Below are 20,312 nucleotides of genomic sequence, written 5' to 3'. Positions count from 1 at the left end.
TGCGAGCTTCTGCGCATGCGCTCACTGCCGCTCTGTCTGTCTGTCTGTCTGTCTGTCTGTCTGTCTGTGGAGTACAGTGGATAACAGTGGAGTGACAGGATTATCATTAACTGTGGAAAAAAATTGTAATTCTGTGAAAATAATAAAACAAAATAAATTATATGAAAAAAAATCAAGAACGGGAAAAAAGTAGAAAAAGAATATTATGAGGGACATTTTACGATTAAATTGTTGTAAACATGAGGGTTTTTTTTCTTATTTTATAAGTAAAAGGGTTTTTATACAAACAAGTTCAACTTAATTTTATAGCGTAATACTTGTTCATAACGTGATAAACTACGGCAATCAAACGTGGAGCTATGTTATAATGAAACTCCATCCATCTATTTTTTATCTTTTTTTTGTCCCCTGTTTTTTTTTTTTGTGGCAGTCATACTTAATACAAATACAGAGAGCGAGTTCCACTTTTTCATTTTGATCTTTTATTACTTTTTGTAGAGATAAAGAACAAGTATACAGATACGTATAGTTAGTATACAACAAGGAACAAAAAGTACAATTTATGCCAGGGGGTATACACATACATGTCACATGTGCACGTTCCACTATTTTTTTTTTTTGGGGGGGGGGTGGATGCGTGACGTACAGGTGCACCTGGCAACTGTCCATGGTGCTACATTTCTGTCAGCATATTGGTTTGGATTAAAAGGCAAAAAAAAAGAGAAAAAAAATCACCACGCACGCGCGTAACCGTGCTACCCAAACAAACGAACCATCTTAGGGAAACAAATTGCGACTTTATGTAGTTTCTCGCCATTTTCTGTGCGGAAGTGTGTGAAAGCAGTTCACACAGCTGTACTGGCGGAAGGATATTTCCCATTCGTCCACATAATACTGAACTTACAACTGGAAAGGGAGGCTATAAAAAGAAAATACAGGACCGAATTGTTAAAAAAAAAAAAGTCGTTGTGGTCTTTATAAACTCAAAGACGAGCTCTGAATCTGAGGATTATGCTTACCGCAGCGGGGGCGACGTTGGCGTGTCATTTCCTGCTCGGTGTCCATTGTGAGGAGGGAGGGAGCGCACTATTTGCCGACGCGTAAGCAGGCAGACACGCTGTTCCCGAGCGCTCCAGGGTCCAGGCCATCTTTGGTCGTCCTCGCCAGTGACATCGAGTGTGGACATCTTACACATTCAACTCCTCGTTGCTTCATCTCATGATTACAAAACACATTTAAAGTGCCGACCAGGCGTCCGGACTAGCTGCACTGTGAGCAGGACACTGAGTGGCATTTTTTCCCCTAGCGGAACAGTTCGTTGCGTTTCTCATAGAAAAAAAAAAGAGGGCGAGACGGGAGAGGCGGTGAGACAACAACATGGATGAAGAATATGATGTGATCGTTTTGGGCACCGGACTCACAGTAAGACGTCAAGCTTCATTTTTGCATCCTTGGGCTTCAACTGAGCGTCTTTTAGTGTTGGCCAGCACCATCGAGGCCCGAAAGATAAAAAGCCTCCCGCCGGTGCATTCGTGACATAAGGACATTATGATAGGAAATGTGCATTTAGATGCTTAGATGGACGCTCAAGTGAAATACGAGTGGAATTGTGCGTGGACCGGCGGGGGTCGGGTTTGGTGTACGTGGGGTGTAGTGTTGCAGCCTGTAGCATCTTTTAGGCGTCACCCCGTTGCTGCTGCTGTTCCTCCTCGCCGCCGCAGGCCGGAGCCCCTCTCGAATCCAATTGCTGCTTCACGGCACGGCACGACATTAATGTGTCCTCACGCACATTTGGGGGACATTTAATTTGAATCGCAAAAGTGGTCATTTGAGAAGAGCCTTCTCCAGTCAATCTTGTCATGCTGTCTCGTGTGAACACGTCATCATGACACGCACATCGAGGCTGACAATATTCCTGTTCTTTTTTTTTTTTTTTTGCAAAGAGTAAAGTCGAGAAATGCTGAAGCCTGAATTGGCGCATGCGCATACCAGTCTGGCTCTCCTCCCCGCATCCGTCTGTTCATTTCGCATCACTTCCGCTAGTTTGTCCAGGGGAGGGTCAAGCAGTTGATTTATTGGCCACATTCACCTCAATTTAAGCCCAAATGGGCTAGGTCAGTATAATTGTGGCCTAAGCTGCTATAAATAACCACTTTTCCAAGTATTCTCCATTGGTTTGGTGCAAATGCAGAATCTGAATTTTCTTCATAAAAATGCGTGCATCATTACGAATCAGTTTGTCAAACTGCATAACTTAGAGTTCACAGTGGATAATGGATACGTTCATTCTCTGTACCACGTATCCTCCTGACAAGTTGCGGGTGTGCTGCAGACTCGCCCAGCAGACATACACCATGAACTGGTTGCCAGTCAATTGGCAGGGCACATATAGATAAACATCAATCGCCACTCACATTCCACACCTGAAAGGACACTTTGTTGTCTTAAAACCATCTGCTGATTTTGTATTTAATAAAAAAAAAAAACTTTTTTATTTCCAGCCGGTTGTAGACAAAAAAGACATTGTAAAAAATGCACAATGATTCAGTTCCAGATTCTTGTGTAACTTTGGTCATCAGAAATATTGAGGGCAGGTGGATGCAAATGTCTTAACCAGTCATGCAGGATGACAGAACTGGGAGAATATTTACTTTGTTTAGAGGCTGAAATTCTGAGGATTTAGACAATTTGAAGCTAAACAATCTCTTCTTTATACAGTTAATCAGTTAACAAGATCATTTTTGATTAATTTGACAATTGATTTGCTTTTGATTAGTGTAATTGATTAATTGTTGCCCGGCAATATTTAATGCATTTACTGGGTTTTTAAACAACACCAATAATAATAATACAAATAATAATAATAATTATGTATGTTAATAATAATTATTGTTATAACAATAATAATTATAGTTATAATAATAATTATTATTATTATTATCATATATTTTATATATAATAAGTTATTCACAATGATAATTAATAATACTAATTATTATTATGGTTATTGTTAATAAATATCATTAAAATAATTAAACACAGTTACCCTAATTGTATTGTGAAAAGCTGCCCTTTGGACAGTCCTCATTTGTTTCCATGCAATTGTTTTGTGCAGGAATGTATCCTATCTGGGATCATGTCTGTGAATGGCAAGAAGGTTCTGCACATGGACAGGAACCCGTACTATGGTGGTGAGAGCTCCTCCATCACCCCACTGGAAGAGGTAACAGGGCCCTCAAAATGTTAGATGTGCCACAAGGTGTTTCCTTTTGCACAAGCTGCAGCGTCTGTTCATGTCCATCTTGTGCGTTCCCTCAGCTTTACAAGCGCTTCAGCCTTCCTAACACTCCGCCCGAATCGATGGGCCGAGGACGCGACTGGAACGTGGACCTCATCCCCAAGTTCCTCATGGCCAACGGTCAGTTCGGTTTTGTACGTACGTGAAGACTGGTCAGCCAATAAGCCTTAGAAGCCTTGACATACACGTTTAATTGGGGACTCCAAAGACTTGTATCTCAAATGTGGCTGAAAATTTTGAAAAACTCTACTGGCAACTATTTTTCCTGAGTATTGCAATTGCGAATTAATGTGTGTTTTAATGTGGTTTACAGAAAACACGCTAAAATATATTTTCATTTTCGTTGACCTTTAAACTTTTAGTTGGCGAAAACCTAACTAGACTAAAGTGTATGAATATAACCAAAACTAACAAAAACTATCTTGGCACAAAAAATAGACTAAACTGAAACTGAAAAAGGCCATCAAAACCAAGCACTAATTATATATAAATGTTTTGTTCTTATAGGTGAGGCTTATGCGAAAGTATAAATCGTTGTTATAAATCAGATCTCAACAATACTGCAAGCAAAAACGTTTTTTGATTTTAGGTCAGCTGGTGAAGATGCTGTTGTACACAGAAGTGACTCGGTACTTGGACTTCAAAGTGGTGGAAGGAAGTTTTGTTTACAAGGGAGGAAAGATTTACAAGGTCCCGTCCACCGAAACCGAGGCGTTAGCTTCAAGTAAGTCCGAATGCCTCCACAAATCGAGCACAACTGCTGCCTTAGCAGTAACTCCTACACTTAAATCTCCAGATTTGATGGGCATGTTTGAGAAGCGCCGCTTCCGCAAGTTCTTAGTCTTCGTGGCTAACTTTGACGAGAACGACCCCAAGACCTTCGAGGGCGTGGACCCCAAGACCACCACCATGAGGGATGTTTACAAGAAGTTTGACCTCGGCCAGGATGTCATTGACTTTACTGGCCATGCCCTTGCCCTCTACAGGACAGATGAGTAAGATCGACTGTCGATTGACGATTCCATTCCATCAAAATCCAATTTTCCTCATTGGTTACGATGAGTCTGTCACACGTTTTTAAAGGGGAAGTCAACCCCCAAATTTTCTTTGCTATAATATTTTCTGAGCATCCCAAATTGAAGCACAATGTTCTGATTCATATTTTGTTGTGTAATATGAATTAATCAGTCAAAATCTACCAACCTGTTGAAAAACATAGTTGAAGATATTTGTTATTGGTCGGAATACAATTGTCCATGGCAGTGAATGAGTTCAAGTTGACATCAAGATATTTCGTGTGTCATCAGGTACCTGGATTTCCCTTGCCTGGACACCATCAATCGAATCAAGTTGTACAGCGAGTCGCTGGCACGTTACGGGAGGAGCCCGTACCTCTACCCCTTGTATGGCCTTGGAGAGCTGCCGCAGGGATTTGCCAGGTGTCGTGACAGTGTTCATTTATCCATTTTTTGATGCGGATGCGTATGCTTGAACAGTTCTTCTTCACGCTCCTTAGATTGAGCGCCATCTACGGAGGCACTTACATGCTGAACAAGCCAGTGGATGAAATTGTTATTGAAGGCGGCCACGTGATTGGCGTTAAGTCTGAAGGCGAGGTATGGTGACACTGACGCTGCGAGGAATTGGGAACACTTTCAAATACTTATTTATTTGCACTGAATTTGATAGACATAGAGAGTCATGGGAATAATTGAAGGGAACTTTGGTTCAGGTGGCTCGCTGCAAGCAGCTGATCTGCGATCCCAGCTACATCCCCGACCGCGTGCGCAAGGCGGGCCAGGTGATCCGAGTTATCTGCATCCTCAGCCATCCCATCAAAAACACCAATGATGCCAACTCCTGTCAGATCATCATCCCTCAGAATCAGGTCAATCGTAACTCCGGTGAGCGTTACTCACTATCAACGTGGCATCATACCATCAAGTTATATAATCTTGATGGAATCTGTGGAATTTAGTTTCGCTGTTGTACAAAGTACTTATAAATTTTATGACCACTCCAGATGTTTTTTAGTAAATTTCCTGGGAATATCACTTAGAGTCTCAAGCTGAAATCTCCACGAGAGCAAATTTTTAAAAACCTTCTTTTACTGTTGATGTATGCTTTGTTTTTGTTGCGTTTAAACGCTGTGGGTTTATTTCTATTGCACAGCACGTTGAGCTGCAATAATTCGCTCTATAAATAGCTTATTGGTTATTTTTAAGACATTCTGCTTCATTGTGCAGACATCTACGTGTGCATGATCTCCTATGCCCACAACGTGGCGGCCCAGGGGAAGTACATCGCCATTGTCAGCACCACAGTGGAAACCAGCGAGCCGGAGACTGAGATCCAGCCCGCCATCGAGCTGCTGGAGCCAATCGACCAAAAGTAAGTCTTTCCTTTTCCATTGCGACCTGAGATCACCGTTAGGCTGGAGAACCGCCACAGTGAGGATTTTGTTTCTTGCAGGTTTGTGGCTATCAGTGATCTCTACGAGCCCACGGATGACGGCACGGAGAGCCAGGTGAGATTATCTCGAGGAAAATATTTAGAATCGATTAGTTCATCAATTAATTAAATAACTGCATTAAAAAATGCATTAAGATTTTTGCGATTGCGCAATATCACACGAGTGGGAGCGATGCACTCAGCAGCCATTTGGTAAGTGAGAGCTACTTCTTGGCTACTGATTCATGCTAAGGAAAGAAGGGCAAGAAAATTGCGACACTTTTTAAGCTGTTTCAGGTTCAACTGCATTATTACAGCTGCCAATAATAATTATTATAATAGATTAATGTGACTGGTTAATTTGTAACATCTGTCAGAAAATAAAAAAACATGATGATCATTGTATCGCCGAACTCTGCACTGACTAAAATCCGAGGATTTGGACAACTTGGACAAGTTAAATAATAAACCGTTAGTTGTCGATGACTCGATTCGTTTTGAATCGCTAGATCTATTCCTCCTAACAATAACTTTGCATATCTTGGCAGATCTTCGCCTCCAGCTCCTACGACGCGACCACTCACTTTGAGACCACCTGCAATGACATCAAGGACATCTACAAGCGCATGACGGGCAGCGACTTTGACTTTGAGAACATGAAGCGCAAACAGAACGACGTGTTCGGGGAGGACGAACAGTGAGCGGCCCCGCTCGAGAGGGAGGAGGCGGCGTTGGAAAGGGGCAAAAGGGGGGAGATGGCCTGGCATGAAAATGCTGTGCCCGCCTTTTGCCGCCATTTGCCTCCTTTTCCTCGTACGCTCCCCTCTCTCCTAACACACACACACACACCGCAGTCACCCAAAAGCAGAGCTGATACGGTCATTCATTCCGTTGTAGAATCTATAATCACGTCTTGTCTGTAGATGTCCATTTAGAATTTAGCATTTCATTCTTTTCCGACCATCTTTTCTCATATGTCAGTTAACAGCTTTGTGTAGAATTTTCCAGAAGGCTTCACGTGCATGCATGGTCGTCCCACGCAGTAGTAGTGCGCAAACAACACGGACGGCGCTTCGAAGGCCGCGCCGTGGCACCTGTCAGCCCTGCTTTTATTCGTATGACACGCCACTCCTACTTTAGGCGCAATGACGTGCGTCTTCTGTCGACCAATGTGCTAACTTTGCCACTCGTCGTGTTCCCACCTGCGCGAGCAAGCCAGCTAGCCGGTTGGCTCTTTTCTGTCACTTCCGTACAAAAGCAGTCATTTGGTTAACATGTCACATCCCTTTTACCAGTGCAGTAGTTTTAACATTTAAAAGGATTTTATGTGTTTGCGTTTGGTGCACGTTTTCACTGGCTGAAGTTATGACGTTTACAGAGGCGAGGTACAAACTGAGCTTGAGCAGAAATGTTGTTTAGAGTAAGCAAGACTGAGTTGAGACTTGTTTTTTTGATTGTGGCGATTGGAAATGACAGATGTGAGCACATTTGTTAATAGTTTAGTGGAATGTTTCACTCGGGAGTGAATGAAGACTGACATTTTGGCTGAAAGTGAAAGCACCCGATTGTGTCCCAGTTGTTCCAAGCCTTGTGTAGGTCAATGAGATGAGTCAGTCACTTGGAGGATAAATGTACAGTCAGGTCCCTAAATATTGGGAAATGGGAACAATTGGACCAAATGAAACCAATAAGATTTGATTAGATCCAAACAGATTGTCTCCATTTCCCGATAACGATGGACGTGACTCAGGTGAAAGTATGAGCTTGGCGACAGAGGGACGGTGAGAAGCCTCCACGATGACAAAGCCGAAGAGAAATGCCGCCCTAAAACAAACAAACTGACACGCTGTTATTTGGTTGAAGCCTTAATTTGGGGTTTGATTCAAATTTTTGGCCCATTATGTTCCTGAAAGCACTTGCTCACTTACGCTTCTGCCCATCCAACTGCTTCCTTTAGCATCCGTTCACTCGGCAACCCTGAAAAGAGTTCGTGAGTGTATGTGTCTTAATGATATTCTCTATTTATTCAAGTTGAAGATGCTATACACTCATTTTGCTTGTTCTGCAATGTGCAAATACAGAGCAATGACGTGTTTCATTTGACCAGCCATCCTTCCTTCCTTCCAATTCTTTGCTTGGATTGAGAAACGGTATTAGCGACAGTCCCAGTGCAGTTTATTCATTGTTTAACTCAACATTGTTTGTGTGTGGACAAATATTACCTGAAAATAACTGGAATTCGCTTTTCTCATTAATATATTGCCCTCCCTTCCTCATTATAAAGTGCTATAACATCTTTTTATTTAATTTATTGAAAACAAAAAGGCCCACATGTTGTTGTACTGTTTTAATTCACATCGTTTGGCCTTTGAGATTCACTATTGACAACTTCCCATTGAATTGACTAAAGAAATAGGCCGAGTAGTAGAAACCTTACTGTCCTTGTTTGATCACTAGTATGTGAACAATGCCTAATGTCTTGTGTAACAAATACAATGAAGTAAACTATGAATGAAATGATAGAAAAATAAAAAAAAAAGCACATGGCGAAATCTGGAAAAATGGTCTGCCTTTCTTTTTAAAGATAAAACTGATGGATGCATCCAATAATACTCTATGCACGTTATCTAAAACAAGAAAACATAAATGTTGACTTGATTGCAAATAATGAAACAAAAACAAACGTACGAATTTTGCTACCGCACAAAAATCACATTGTGTGAATATGAACCGGAGAACATTCGGTTTAAAATCAGAGGTGTCAAACGGCCCGTGGGCCAAAACTGTCCGTCAGACAGTCGTGGCTTGTGGGCATAGGGAACAAACCTCAATTCTTCAACCAATGTAACTATTGTAGATATTTTTGTCCACTGGAGGGCGCACTGACGACCACTCAATTTTACTAACCATTTAAATGTCTTATATTGATGGACTTCTGAAGGTTAAACAATACCAAATTCCAGTCACATTTCCAAAAGTGGTTGTTTTGTTTTTCATATAGGCCACTGCCACAACTTTTTTTCTGTTTTTAATGTCTACATTTACAGGATAAAGGGATAACTATACCCTGTATCTGAAATGTTCCCACTGAGTTTGTATGGTGTGGTGAGTCAGTTGACATCACTAAGATGCAAATATATAAGTAATTTTAAAATGATTTCTACTTCTTAAAAAAAAAGTTGTTTTATAAAAGGTACATACGGTATATAAGTCCACTTTGAGCTATAAGTTGCACATTCATGTGGAAATAAAAAAAATTACTGAGTCAAAATTCTCTGTTGAAAACTGAAATAATTATTTTGAAAATTTTTAGCTTACTATTATGATTTGCAGAAATATCTATTAATAGAAATAAAATAACCAACTAATGTGATTATTTCCAGGATGCACTTGTAATTATTGGCTCCAAAACAATGGGAACATTTTATAATAGTTGCTACTAGCTTATCAAGCAACAGATACACTGGTCCAAAGTGGGCTGAATGAGGCCCCTAAAGTCAAATGAATTTGACATGCCTGGCTCAAACGATTGTGTGTATCATTGTTTTGAATTTGTCGGTCATCTCTTCTGCGCACAGAAAAACAGACTGTCACTAAAAAAATGTGACTATGCCGCAGCCCGTCCGAGCGGCAGTTTGATTCTCAAACCACAATGTCACAATGCCTCCACTTGGACTTGAGCCGCAAGGTTGCCAGGGGACAGGGCGGAGCCCGCTGAGCTACGATTACACGGCATCCACCACGAAGCTGGCGTACGGCCGTCCGAGCAGTCGTTCTACCTCCGACTTGGCCACCACCCAGCACTGCTCCGCGTGTCGCCTGAGTAGTGTATCTTTCAGCATCTTGTCCTGCAAGGTGACAGGCAGCAGCTGGGAGCCGCGCCTCAGGACCCCCCGGGCTAACGTTCCGTCATTGTTTTCCCCATGATGATAATGGCTCATAGCTGCTACGCTTAAGGCAGCATGCTGAAACTGGCCTGCAGACAGAATGGAAATGCAACATTAAAAATCACTTTTTCAAATAAAAGAAAATAAAAATACTTGGACTACGCAAAAATTGAAGGACATTTTCTTGTCCGCACTTGACCTCCATCTTAATTCTTACGTTATACCAGCCCTGAGAAAAAATGTAACTGGTGCTGTGACTCCGAAGTGGCAGATGTCCAACAGAGGGCGCTGCTTTGCCACTTTTTACATCTTTTATCAAATTAAAATATTGCAAAATTCAAGTCCAGCAGCGCCTTGAAAGAATTGACCCAATCAAATCCAGGGTTCCCTGTGATTCTGAAGAAAATGCGTGGCTATTGGTCATCTTACCCAGAAGGCCTCGAGTGGAGGTCGACAGCCCGCGTCCACGTGTGATGTAGAAGCCCAGGTGCGCCATCTGCAGGTAGCTGGGGTGCTTGTAATGGTGGAAGAGAACCAGGAAGTGCACATCCTCGGCCAACTCGATCCAGCAGCCCCGGTGGTTGTCCACGGCGACCGTCACGCCCTGCCTCCTTATCGATCCTGTTTGATTGATGCTGAGAATGTCCCGCCCTTCACCTTCGATTGCCACCTTGTCTAACGACACCGTGATCGTGATGGCGCTCGAGCGGCCAGCGGCTGCCGAGATGTTCAGCCGGTCAAAGTAAGTTCTCGAGCGGTTTTCGTGGCCGCGCTTGGGGGGGGCTCCGGTCAGGTGGCCATCTACCATCAGTCCTTGAAAGGGTTACAGATTTTGTTAGTTGTTTGTTGTGTGAATGGCCAAAGAATGAAATACCTGTCTGTGGGTCCTCCACCAGCCTTAGCACATCATTAGCTCGGCCATCTACGGTGAAACACAAGTTCTGTTTCTGCTTCGGTAACTGGAGCACAAAATGAGGATCTCCATCAGCTGGAATACAAGCAGTTGAAGCGAAATCAAAATTTCAAACAGACACTTGCCCTAACCTTTAAACTTCTCTCTCCAGCAATCAGTAGAGAACATCGAGCATTGACCATATGAGCCAGACAGCTTTTATCATTTATCAAGCTTGTTATTGTAGAACTCAAATAGTGGTGTGCTCAACTGCACTCGACAGAGATGACTATAAAATGATGCAGTATTTTTATTTTATTTTTTTAAATGTATGATGCGTAATGAGGAGGCACGGTGAAACAATGTCCGCCTCACAGTTCGGAGGGTGCGAGTTCGATTCCACCCCCAGCCCTCCCTGTGTGGAGTTTGCATGTTCACCCCGTGCCTGCGTGGGTGTTCTTCATGCTCTCCGGTTTCCTCCCACTTTCCAAAAACAACCGATTGAGCGCTCCAAATTGCCCGAAGGTTGTTTGTCTCTGTGTGCACCGCGATTGGCTGGCAACCGGTTCAGGGTGTCCCCCGCCTACTGCCCGATGACTGCTGGGATAGGCTCCAGCACACCCGTGACCCCCGTGGGGACAAGCGGTACAGAAAATGGATGGATGGATATGTAATGAGTCTACAAGTTGAGGATTCAGTTACCTGATGAGGAAAAGTGCTCAGCGCTCAGTCTGGATGGAGGTTCTAAAAGCACAAGACATTCAACTAAAGGACAATCCTCTTCATTCCCAAGCACTGAAATCAATCACAAGAGTCCAGTGGTGGCATGGTCACAGCATCTCAGCACTTCAACCGTTTGAGAAGTGTACCTACCGAAGGATTCCGTGTCAGCAGCGTTGCCCCCTAAAACGAGTGGGGACAAAAGAGCAAACATGTTTTCAGAGAGTAGAGAATGGGCTCATATTCCCGTTTTGAACTTACAGGCATCATAGTTGAGATCGTAGTCGTAATCATACGTCACGTCATAGTCTGGACAAAGCAAAGCATTAAGTTGAGTTTTATGAAATGATTTATCATATCAGGAATGATTACTCATACTTACCTTTCACAAGGTCAATATCTGTTGAATAAAAGATGTATGGATAGAAATGAGAATACAGACTGCCTTGAAACAAACTATTTTGGATGAAAACATTTTCTCTTCACCTTTTCTCTGGATCTGAATGGAGGTAGAGACATCTAGTGGAAAGATAAAGTATGAATATTTACATCTCTCATGAAGCTATGGGATTGTACAACAAAGTAAGTCTTGTATTTAAGTGATTGGTCACTCCGGATATATCATATTTTGTTCACATTGGTAAAAAAATCATTTTATAGTACATTTTGAAGTGATAAAATGTGCGACTATATAGCAAATAATTGCAACTAAGGAAATGATGCCATTAATCGCAATTAAATATTGGAATAGATTGAGGTCTGCGTATTTTTATAATTTTCTGTTTTGTAGTCACTACATAAAGTTGCGTTCAGTTATTGACCTGACTTATTTTGTTGGGCTAAGAGAGTAAATGAGGTGGCATTTACCTAGAAGGCCTGCTGCCTCCCACAACCTGGGCCCGTCTGTCACACCGGGCATGGGCGCAAAGGTGGCAGCCATGAGGTTGGCAACACGGATATCATTCTCCTCCTCAGCTTTTATGACGTTTCCTTCTAAATCCGGAGCAGGGACCGGAGTGGGAGTGGGCGGAGTGCCGGTGATGTCTGGGCGGGTAGATGCAGTGCTGCTCTCTGGTTCCGCCTGTCTGGTAGAAAGCGGGGTGGTGGAGGATTTTCCAGGGAGAGCGGGAGGCGTGCTCGCCACAGTTGAAACCGTAGGGGGCGAAGAGGGCGTGGAGACCTTTCCAGGTGTGGAAGGCTGAGCTGTCTTGGGAAAATGGAATAGAGAACTGGACAGTTTCCCACCAGGAGGCATAGAGGAACTTTTGGAATCATTCTGAGAAGGCTTTTTTCCAGAATATGGCACTGGGGGAGGTTGAGTGGCAGCGGGGCTGAACATTGCCGTTGTTTTCACAGTTTTTGTGGCGGGAGGAGGTAGTGACGTTTTTTTAGGTTGTTTGAGAGGGTTCGGTTTGTTGGTTCTCGAGATAGAGGGGGACTGGGCCCTCTTCGCAGCAAACATTTTGGCTGTCACCGTTGCGGTTGTCGTTGCAATGGTGGAAGGCTTTGCAGTGGTTGGTGCAGCTTTGTCCACATCGGGCTTCACGACGACTAAAGATGTGACCGGCGTGACAAAGTTGTACTCCAAGGAGAGGTTGGTGGCCTTGTCTGCCAGGAGCTTCTGCATAACGGCGTCTGTGGTGTTGAGTTTGGCCAGAAGCAACTCCTTGATGGTGAAATACGCCCAGAGACGACGCACAAAGCTAGACATACCTTCAGGAGCCTTCGAACAGTCCGAAGAGCGCCATGTGCTGTTGATCAATACGTCATTCTCCAACTTCATGCGCTGCTTGGAATCACTGGCTAAGAGCGACACCCTGAAGTCCTTCAGCCCCGCTTGAAGCCTGCCGGCCACCACCAACTCGGAGCCTCTGAAGTAGTTTGGGAAGATAGAGCGGGTGATGTCAAACGCCTGCTGGTCCAGATAGTGGAGCTGGACGTCGGACAATAAGGGGCTGGCCACTTCGTCGTAGAAGCCTTTGAGCTGCAGAGCGGCGTCGGCGTCCTCGTAAACCATCCGAGCCACACCGCGGTTGTCCAGTGCCAGACGTTTGAGGAGCGGCAAGTCGGCATCGTCCCCGAAGGCCAGGCCAAAGAGAGAGGCTGAGCCCAGCGCCTTCTTGGCGTTACTGAGGATGACGTCGCCTGCCGTCACTCCGATCGTAGCCTCGCCGTCGGTGAGGAAAACCACCAGGGGGACGCGGCGGGAGCCGGAGGACGGCTGGTTTAGCAGCTGGGCGGCCGAGAGCAGAGCCGCGTTGATGTTCGTCCCTGAAGAGAGAAAGAGAGCAACACCGGAGATGGTCGGCGTTAAGCAAACAACTAACAACAGACAGGCTAAATGACTAAAAACCCCAACTTTGTCTTTAAACCCTAATTTGTGACCTTGAACGTTGTTTGAAACCCAACAGGCCAATGAACAACCTTTCTTTAGTATCAAATGTGCTGGAGAAAATGATGGCAGAACAATTGATGGAACATTTACAGCCGCATCAGCTCTATTCTGCATTAAAATAATAATTATCATACATAGTAATTAATTGTTAAAAAAACTCACCTAAATTGAGAGCCTAACCTTGACTTCAAACCCTAAAGTGTTGTGGAGATCAGGCAAACATTTTTTTTAATGACACTCGTGATACAAATCCAGAAGCAACAATGCTGACTCACATCCTTCCGCAATAATCCTTTTGACGAACTCTTTGGCATCTCGTACGTTCTGCCGAGTGGCGCGCACCGTCTGTCCTTTCTTCCAAGTGTGAACCTTATCTGAGAAGGTGACGATGTTAAAGTGGTCTCCTTCCCGAAGGTCCCCGAGGATAGTGCTCATTGCCTGCTTGGTCTACTGACACAAATCCACAAATAGATGACACTGTGCGACATTTCAAATAATCCAGGCACGAAATGCAGAAACATCCACTTGTAGTAAACGTAAATAGTATTTAAAACACCAAATGTGAACTTCATCACACTTGGTCTTATCTTGTGACCTGTTTGATTTTGGTGCCGATCATGGAGCCGCTGACATCGATGACAAATATAACATCCTTGGGAACCACGGGAAGTCCTCTGGGTGCAAAGTAATGCACAAAGTAGCCATCAAACACCTGGCGAGAAGACAAACGTCATCCAGGCACTTCTCCGTTTGACAGATCAGTTTCCAGCCATGCCGCTCACCTGGATGTCCCCGATCAGGTCTGTGAGGTTCACGTCGTATTGAATAACAAAGTCAGCATTCAGACCCTTGGGCGAAATGCTGACCTGCTGCTGAGGTGTGGGATTGTAACGAACGTGAGCGCAGCCCACGTTTTCTTCAACCTGAGTCGACGCAGGAGGATCTGCGTTACCTGCAGGGACACCGTGCTGCAATGTGTCCATTTCACAAGTTTGTATCACGAGCAACAAGGACGGTTTAACTCGCTCAAACATAGCACAGATCCCCTAGTTGCCATGACGATTGCAATTTTTATTGGAAGGCAAACATGAGCCAGAATTACCTTGAGCTTTGTTTTCGGACAGCAGTCTGCTTGTCCGAAGTGGAAGGACCTTGATGTAAGCGATACCCGTTGGCTCTGCTAGACTGACTTCTAACGTGAGGTTGGAAACGGGCTGGCCGGGCCGCAGAGCCACGCTAAGCTCGTAGCGGCCCAAGCGGCGAGGGAGCAGCTCCTCGTAAGTCAGGCACAAGGACATCCGAGCTCCTGGTGGCACGCTCACCGCCACACGAAACTTCTCAATCTCCCGCTCTCTGGTAGAAACAAAATGGCGTTGTAAGAAAGAACCACGGGAAATTCCACATGCTAAACTCATGAGCTTGGATGAGCTTTTTCTTCTGTTCCACCCTAAATAAACAGTCATTTAAAAAACTTGGAAATAACACTGCTCACAAAAACGCACATATGCCAATGTTATTGTTATTATTGCGAAAACTACAAACCAAAATGGTGGCCCACGATTTTTGCACAGTGCAGTAAATTCATTTGTCTTGGACTAACTTGGTAGCGACCAGTCCTGCTGTTTTTCCTTGCTTCTTTGCAGCGTCGTATATTTTCCTGGCCGTGGCTCGCTCCTTCACCTGGGCCACGTACATCTTGCCGCCCGACGTGCTGAAGGGAAAGACAAAAAAAAATTACAACAAACACCACATTTAGTGGGCCCAGACTCCCAAAAGACCCCTCAAAAAAAAAAAAAAAAAGTTTTTGCCTATTTTAATAGTTCAAACCATAACAATAGCACAATAAATTTAGTCTATATAGCCAGCCGATGTGGACTCCAGCATACCTGGACTAAATGAGAGGATAATTGAGCTCATTGGGAATTCTTTTTTACGAGCAATTTGAAGTCAGACCCGCGTCATGGAATGGTGCCACAGTATTTCAAAAAGGCTGTGAACTTCACCCTCTTTGTTGGAGTGCCGCATGCAGCAACACATATGTTGCTTGTTAGGAGCGAATGGCGTGTGAAAAGTAGGCGTACTTCAAAACAGGCCGAGTGGAAAAATAATAATTTCCTTGAAACGGGCAGCACCCAACAAAATCCCCGAGCCAAACCAACTCTCTGAGTGTAATCCAATTCACGCAACTTCCTCATTTCTGCTGACCACTGGGGTCACATGACAAGGTGCTAAATTAAGGTCAAATCCTTAAAATAAATATATCCTGGGAGAAAAAAAAAACTTCAAACAGCAACTAAAATAAACCTCGGGGCATGAAATGCGTCTTGTTCGGGCCATGTACATGAGAAGGTTCTGAGAGGAAAATGGAAGACGTTTGTATTTCCGTGCTGTGGAGGTGAAGGAGCGGCTGTGTGTCCACAAACAAAGCCTTCTAAGTTTCACACACACAACCAATGCCTCGCACAATATTTTTTCCCCTCCGGGTATTTGCCGTCGGCACAGGCTCTAATTGTGCGAGAATATGAAAAGGTGTAGAAAAAAAAAGGATCTTAAATAGCGGCAGACTGGCACATAGTTAAAAAGTCTAAAGGCGGCAGCGGGCGGTGTGTGTGCACGTGGGGATGTGTGCGTATCTCCCGCTTGGCTGCGAGCCTCAGTCAACTGTTACGCCGCTGAGGGGGGAATAAGCGGCACTAGGCAAACGGGCTGTCGTTTTCTCCATGAACTTTCTGCACAAAAGGCGGCATTCACGCTCTCTCGGGTTCCCGCTTCCGAGCGCCGTGATGGCTGCCGGCGTGGACTGTTGACTTATTTGTTTTGTTTATATTTAGCACTTTGAAATGAGTGTGCTTCCCAACACCTTTAGTAATCAAATGATGCCCCGCCCCCAGATGCCTTGCCGAATTCCTCGCAACTTCTATCTAGATCTTATATTTGCTCTTGAAGTGAATGCTCTTTGGTCCCAATCTGTCACCTAAGGTGGAGGAAAACATCAAGACTCACTGGACTATTCATAAAGTTCCGCTGTGGATAATCTCACGCAGTGGTGTTTCGATTTTCCATTTGATTTGTGAGCAAAATTGAGATACGAGTGCCCAATTTTGGCTGTAAACTCAAATGAATTCACTTCACAAGCAGCAGTTAGCGGGCAGTAAACGAGTCTTCAAAGCGACACCTCAAGCTTTTTGTGGACGCTCTCAGTTTACTATAAAATTAAAAAGAAAACAGAGACTTATAAAAACAGGCTAACAATTCACATACATGTTGTTACCCTTTGTTGCTTCAGCCCAAGTACTAGCTAGCACGTATAGCAACACTTACACGCACATGTTCTTTATCCTCTGCAAAGAACCAATGCAACCTGTGCCATAAATTAGTCTCGAGCCCCGTTGCATTGCTCAAAAGATTGAATGCTATCAGAATCGCCATGAGTGTAAATGTTGACTTACATGGAGAAGTTGGAGATGAATGCAGAGGAAGGAATGTCCACCTCAAAGGCAGCTTCCTTGGTGACAGCCATTTGGTTCCAAATGGAGCTCTGCACATTGGTGACAGCATAGCGGGACACCACACTACACTTGACGTGGTAATCCGTGACCTTCAGCTGCAGGCATGGAACATACGAACATGTGAAAAGGAAAAATGCGTGTATTGGGATCAACTACTGCTTTCTCAGTTTAAATACTTTTTTCAAATCAGACTGATTCTCCTTGTGTGACCTTAAAGAATGTATTTGCAAGGATCAACATTTTTGTAGACGGATGTTACGGATCAAACCAGCAGCTGTATTTTGTGTATTTTCTTCACTGCTAATTTAAAACAATCTCCTGTTTTTGTACCAAGCAACAGGAACAAAGGAATGTTTTTAACCCATTGAAAAAGAAATCAATCTTTTCCCCCAATTATGAAATCTGATTGGGCAAACAAAATTTGGACAGAAAGGCCAGTGTTGTCATACTGCCAGCTGTGGCATGAGGCCCATGTTTGTCCTTCATTTTCTGTCAGGGTACAGTCCGATTCCCTCTACCGACTCAACAAAACAAAACAAAGCGGCTCCCCACATGCAGTCATGGCCCTCTTCTTGTTTACATGGGCCACACCGGCGCCTGCTGAGAGTGGCGCGGTCAGCAAACGCTGCGTGTGATCTCCTGGCCTGCTTGCTGGTATTTTCGATGCTCCTACTTTGGGAAGCACGAGCCGGGTGTTTGTTATCCCAATTGAAATCATTCCCATTGAGTATCTCAGGTCAACCAGTTCCATGTGGTATGATCTATTAAAGTCTGATGTTTACATGTGCTACTACATTGAAGCAGAAGAGCCGTTTTACAGACTTGTGACATCTGCAGTCATGTGATTCTCAAAATCTATTCAGCTGCAATTGTTTTGACGCTTTTATGATATAGTATATTTATTGAGTGCAGTTCAGGTAAATTTACCTTTAAATTCAATACATTTGCATTTAAAATTAAGTGTTTAGTTTTAAAACATTACATGGAGACAATTTTTAAATCTAAATTTTATGTGCAATACATTTGAACCGTACAATGATGACAACAAAAGTTGATGGCAGCAGCCACCATGGAATGAAACTTACCGCCGGTCGGGTAACTTTACTTTGGCGTTTGCCTCTCTGGAAGAGATGAGAAAGACTTTCTGTGAGTATAGGAATGACTGGCCCATTTTTAGCACCCCAAAAAGATTTGAGATTTCATATTTTACTGTTTTTTTTTTAACAAGCTATAAAGCTGTTAAAAACGCAGTATAGGCAACAGGTGAAATGTAAAATAAAACAAATACAGTACACTCCATTTTGCTTAAGAAACCAACTCCACCTTCTGTTTCAGGGCAAGGGTCTCAAATCAGTCACAGATTTAATAATTAAATTCATACTAACATTAAAAACAGATAAATTTGGTACTGGGAATACATGTGATGACATCACATATTGTCATCAGTGTCATAATTACGCGAGACAAAGCGAAAATGGAAATTGGCACAATTCCATGTGAGTGTGCCGAAACGGTCCGTTGGACGAGATGGGAGTTTAGTCGGTGCTTGACCCGGATAGGGACGATTCCACAGACGGACGAAAACCCACTTCTTTTTTTTTACTTTCTGGTCCCGCATCCTTCATCCACAAAATGGGCATTCGACCTCTGCTACTTGCTTAATTTCACTTTGAGGAGAGAACTAACTGGAACTCTGCCTTTCAAGAAAGGTTATACAGAGTTTTGAACTCACTCTAGGGGGTTTCCTAACTCCAAAAATATGCACACTCCCTCCTGTGTTGTGGCAACCTTTTTTAGATTTGGTTTACTTGTCGACTTCCCTGCAGCATTCCTGTGTCCTTTATTCATTTGCCTTGCACACCGGTGCACAGCAGCCAAAGCCCCCTCCCCACCTCCCCCCACGACCACAAACCCCAGCGCCCCTGATGTACGTCTTTGCAGCACCTGTAGCACCCCTTTAACTGCTCCTAGAATCGCCCCTGGTTTCCTACTAGTGCGTAAGAAGAACAACAAGGTGCTGCTATGCTTTCGGAAGACAACTAATGATGGGTCTCGCAAGGGGCTGACCACACTCCGGCTCTGTGCACGATGAATCCCAACCATTCACTGAACGGAGGGGAAATAAATAAATGCTCTCAGTGTACGCGGTGAAGGAGGAAGGCGCACGCGTCGGTTTCAAATGTTCATTTGGCACAAGTCATTGCTGTGTCAATACATTACCACACATCCGGGGGATTCAAACAAACACAACCTGAAGAGTGGAAACTGTGCGGGAAGCATTTAACTTTCTGTCTCATCATCAATTTTACACGAATGGCAAGAAGTTGAGATAATTTTTAAAAAAGTCAATTATCTTTCTTTTTTCTTTTAGTGTGGCATGCAACAGTCTGAAAATGAAAGACTTAACCGTTATATATATATAGCATGGGAAAAAAATGTCCTCACCCTTGGAAGATTTTGTCCAGGAGGAACCGAATAATCCCGAGATAATCCCTCTTGCGCGTAAAATAGAAAGAAAAGCAAAATGCACTGGATGTTCAAAAGCATCGTTTCCATGATCAAGCGGCTCTTTAGGCACTAAAACAAAAAAGTAAGATGATGTCCGGAGGAGTGACGCACCTCACATTTTTACCACTAACTACTACGCGCAACGTACGCACGCACGCACGCTGCCTGCTTGGGGCTCCCACATCCACACCCACTCCTCCCTCCTCCCTCAGGTCCGTGAAAAAACACGCCAAGTATCAATTTAGCTAGAGGACTGTGAGTAAAAAGATGAAAAGCTCCAAAAAAAATTCAATTCCAAGTGGAGTTGACGAGAGCAGCTCTTCTGTGCGTATACTGGAAATTCCACGAGTTGCTGCCACTCGGATTCATGAGTGCAATGACGGATTGCTGTCATGCATGCTCAGCTATTTGAGGGAGAAAAAAAAAAAACTTACGAGCCCGAAGTTCTCCTCTGCCTGCCACACTGGAGCCCTTTTACTGTTTGTACACGGACAACTCGGATACACACGTGGGCTTCACCAGAGGGGGCAAAAAAAAAAAAAAAAAAAAGTACTCACGCTCCTTGCTTATTCGAACTCTATTTACTTGTGTTAAGAGTAGCAGTAGAGGTAAAGATTGGCCAGTGTTGCCTTGATACGAGTTGCGCAGCTTA

At 43.8% G+C, this 20,312-nt stretch overlaps 2 protein-coding genes across 3 annotated transcripts; one reads left to right on the top strand and one right to left on the bottom strand.

Annotated features, from left to right (window-relative positions):
• Positions 1-1,084: 1,084 nt before the first annotated feature.
• Positions 1,085-8,311, top strand: gdi1 (GDP dissociation inhibitor 1). Its single transcript, XM_088367656.1, has 11 exons — positions 1,085-1,422; positions 3,116-3,223; positions 3,319-3,418; positions 3,888-4,022; positions 4,095-4,293; positions 4,606-4,737; positions 4,815-4,914; positions 5,031-5,202; positions 5,545-5,689; positions 5,771-5,825; positions 6,298-8,311. The coding sequence occupies exons 1-11, from the start codon at positions 1,378-1,380 to the stop codon at positions 6,448-6,450; spliced, it is 1,344 nt and encodes a 447-aa protein (XP_088223782.1). The 5' UTR covers positions 1,085-1,377; the 3' UTR covers positions 6,451-8,311.
• itih6 (inter-alpha-trypsin inhibitor heavy chain family member 6) lies at positions 7,712-20,191 on the bottom strand. Of its 2 annotated transcripts, none has more exons than XM_088367642.1 (17): positions 19,598-20,191; positions 18,238-18,273; positions 17,093-17,247; positions 15,244-15,354; positions 14,746-14,996; positions 14,426-14,595; positions 14,239-14,355; positions 13,919-14,090; positions 12,116-13,519; positions 11,735-11,767; positions 11,631-11,648; positions 11,510-11,557; positions 11,402-11,431; positions 11,231-11,323; positions 10,511-10,624; positions 10,066-10,449; positions 7,712-9,725 (listed from the first exon to the last, which is right to left on the bottom strand). In XM_088367642.1, exons 1-17 carry the CDS (start codon positions 19,706-19,708, stop codon positions 9,475-9,477), a joined length of 3,498 nt encoding a protein of 1,165 aa, XP_088223768.1. In that variant the 5' UTR covers positions 19,709-20,191; the 3' UTR covers positions 7,712-9,474. The 2 variants fall into 2 exon arrangements, with proteins under 2 accessions (XP_088223768.1, XP_088223769.1); XM_088367643.1 differs by having other exon boundaries at positions 11,231-11,272; positions 19,598-20,190.
• Positions 20,192-20,312: the final 121 nt, after the last annotated feature.

The sequence above is a fragment of the Syngnathus floridae genome, chromosome 2, assembly GCF_059516105.1.
Source record: "Syngnathus floridae isolate MCC-2025c chromosome 2, RoL_Sflo_1.0, whole genome shotgun sequence".
Taxonomy (NCBI): Eukaryota; Metazoa; Chordata; class Actinopteri; order Syngnathiformes; family Syngnathidae; genus Syngnathus; species Syngnathus floridae.
The sequence above is the reverse complement of the archived record's forward strand: the minus strand, read 5'-3'. Positions and strand labels throughout refer to the sequence as shown.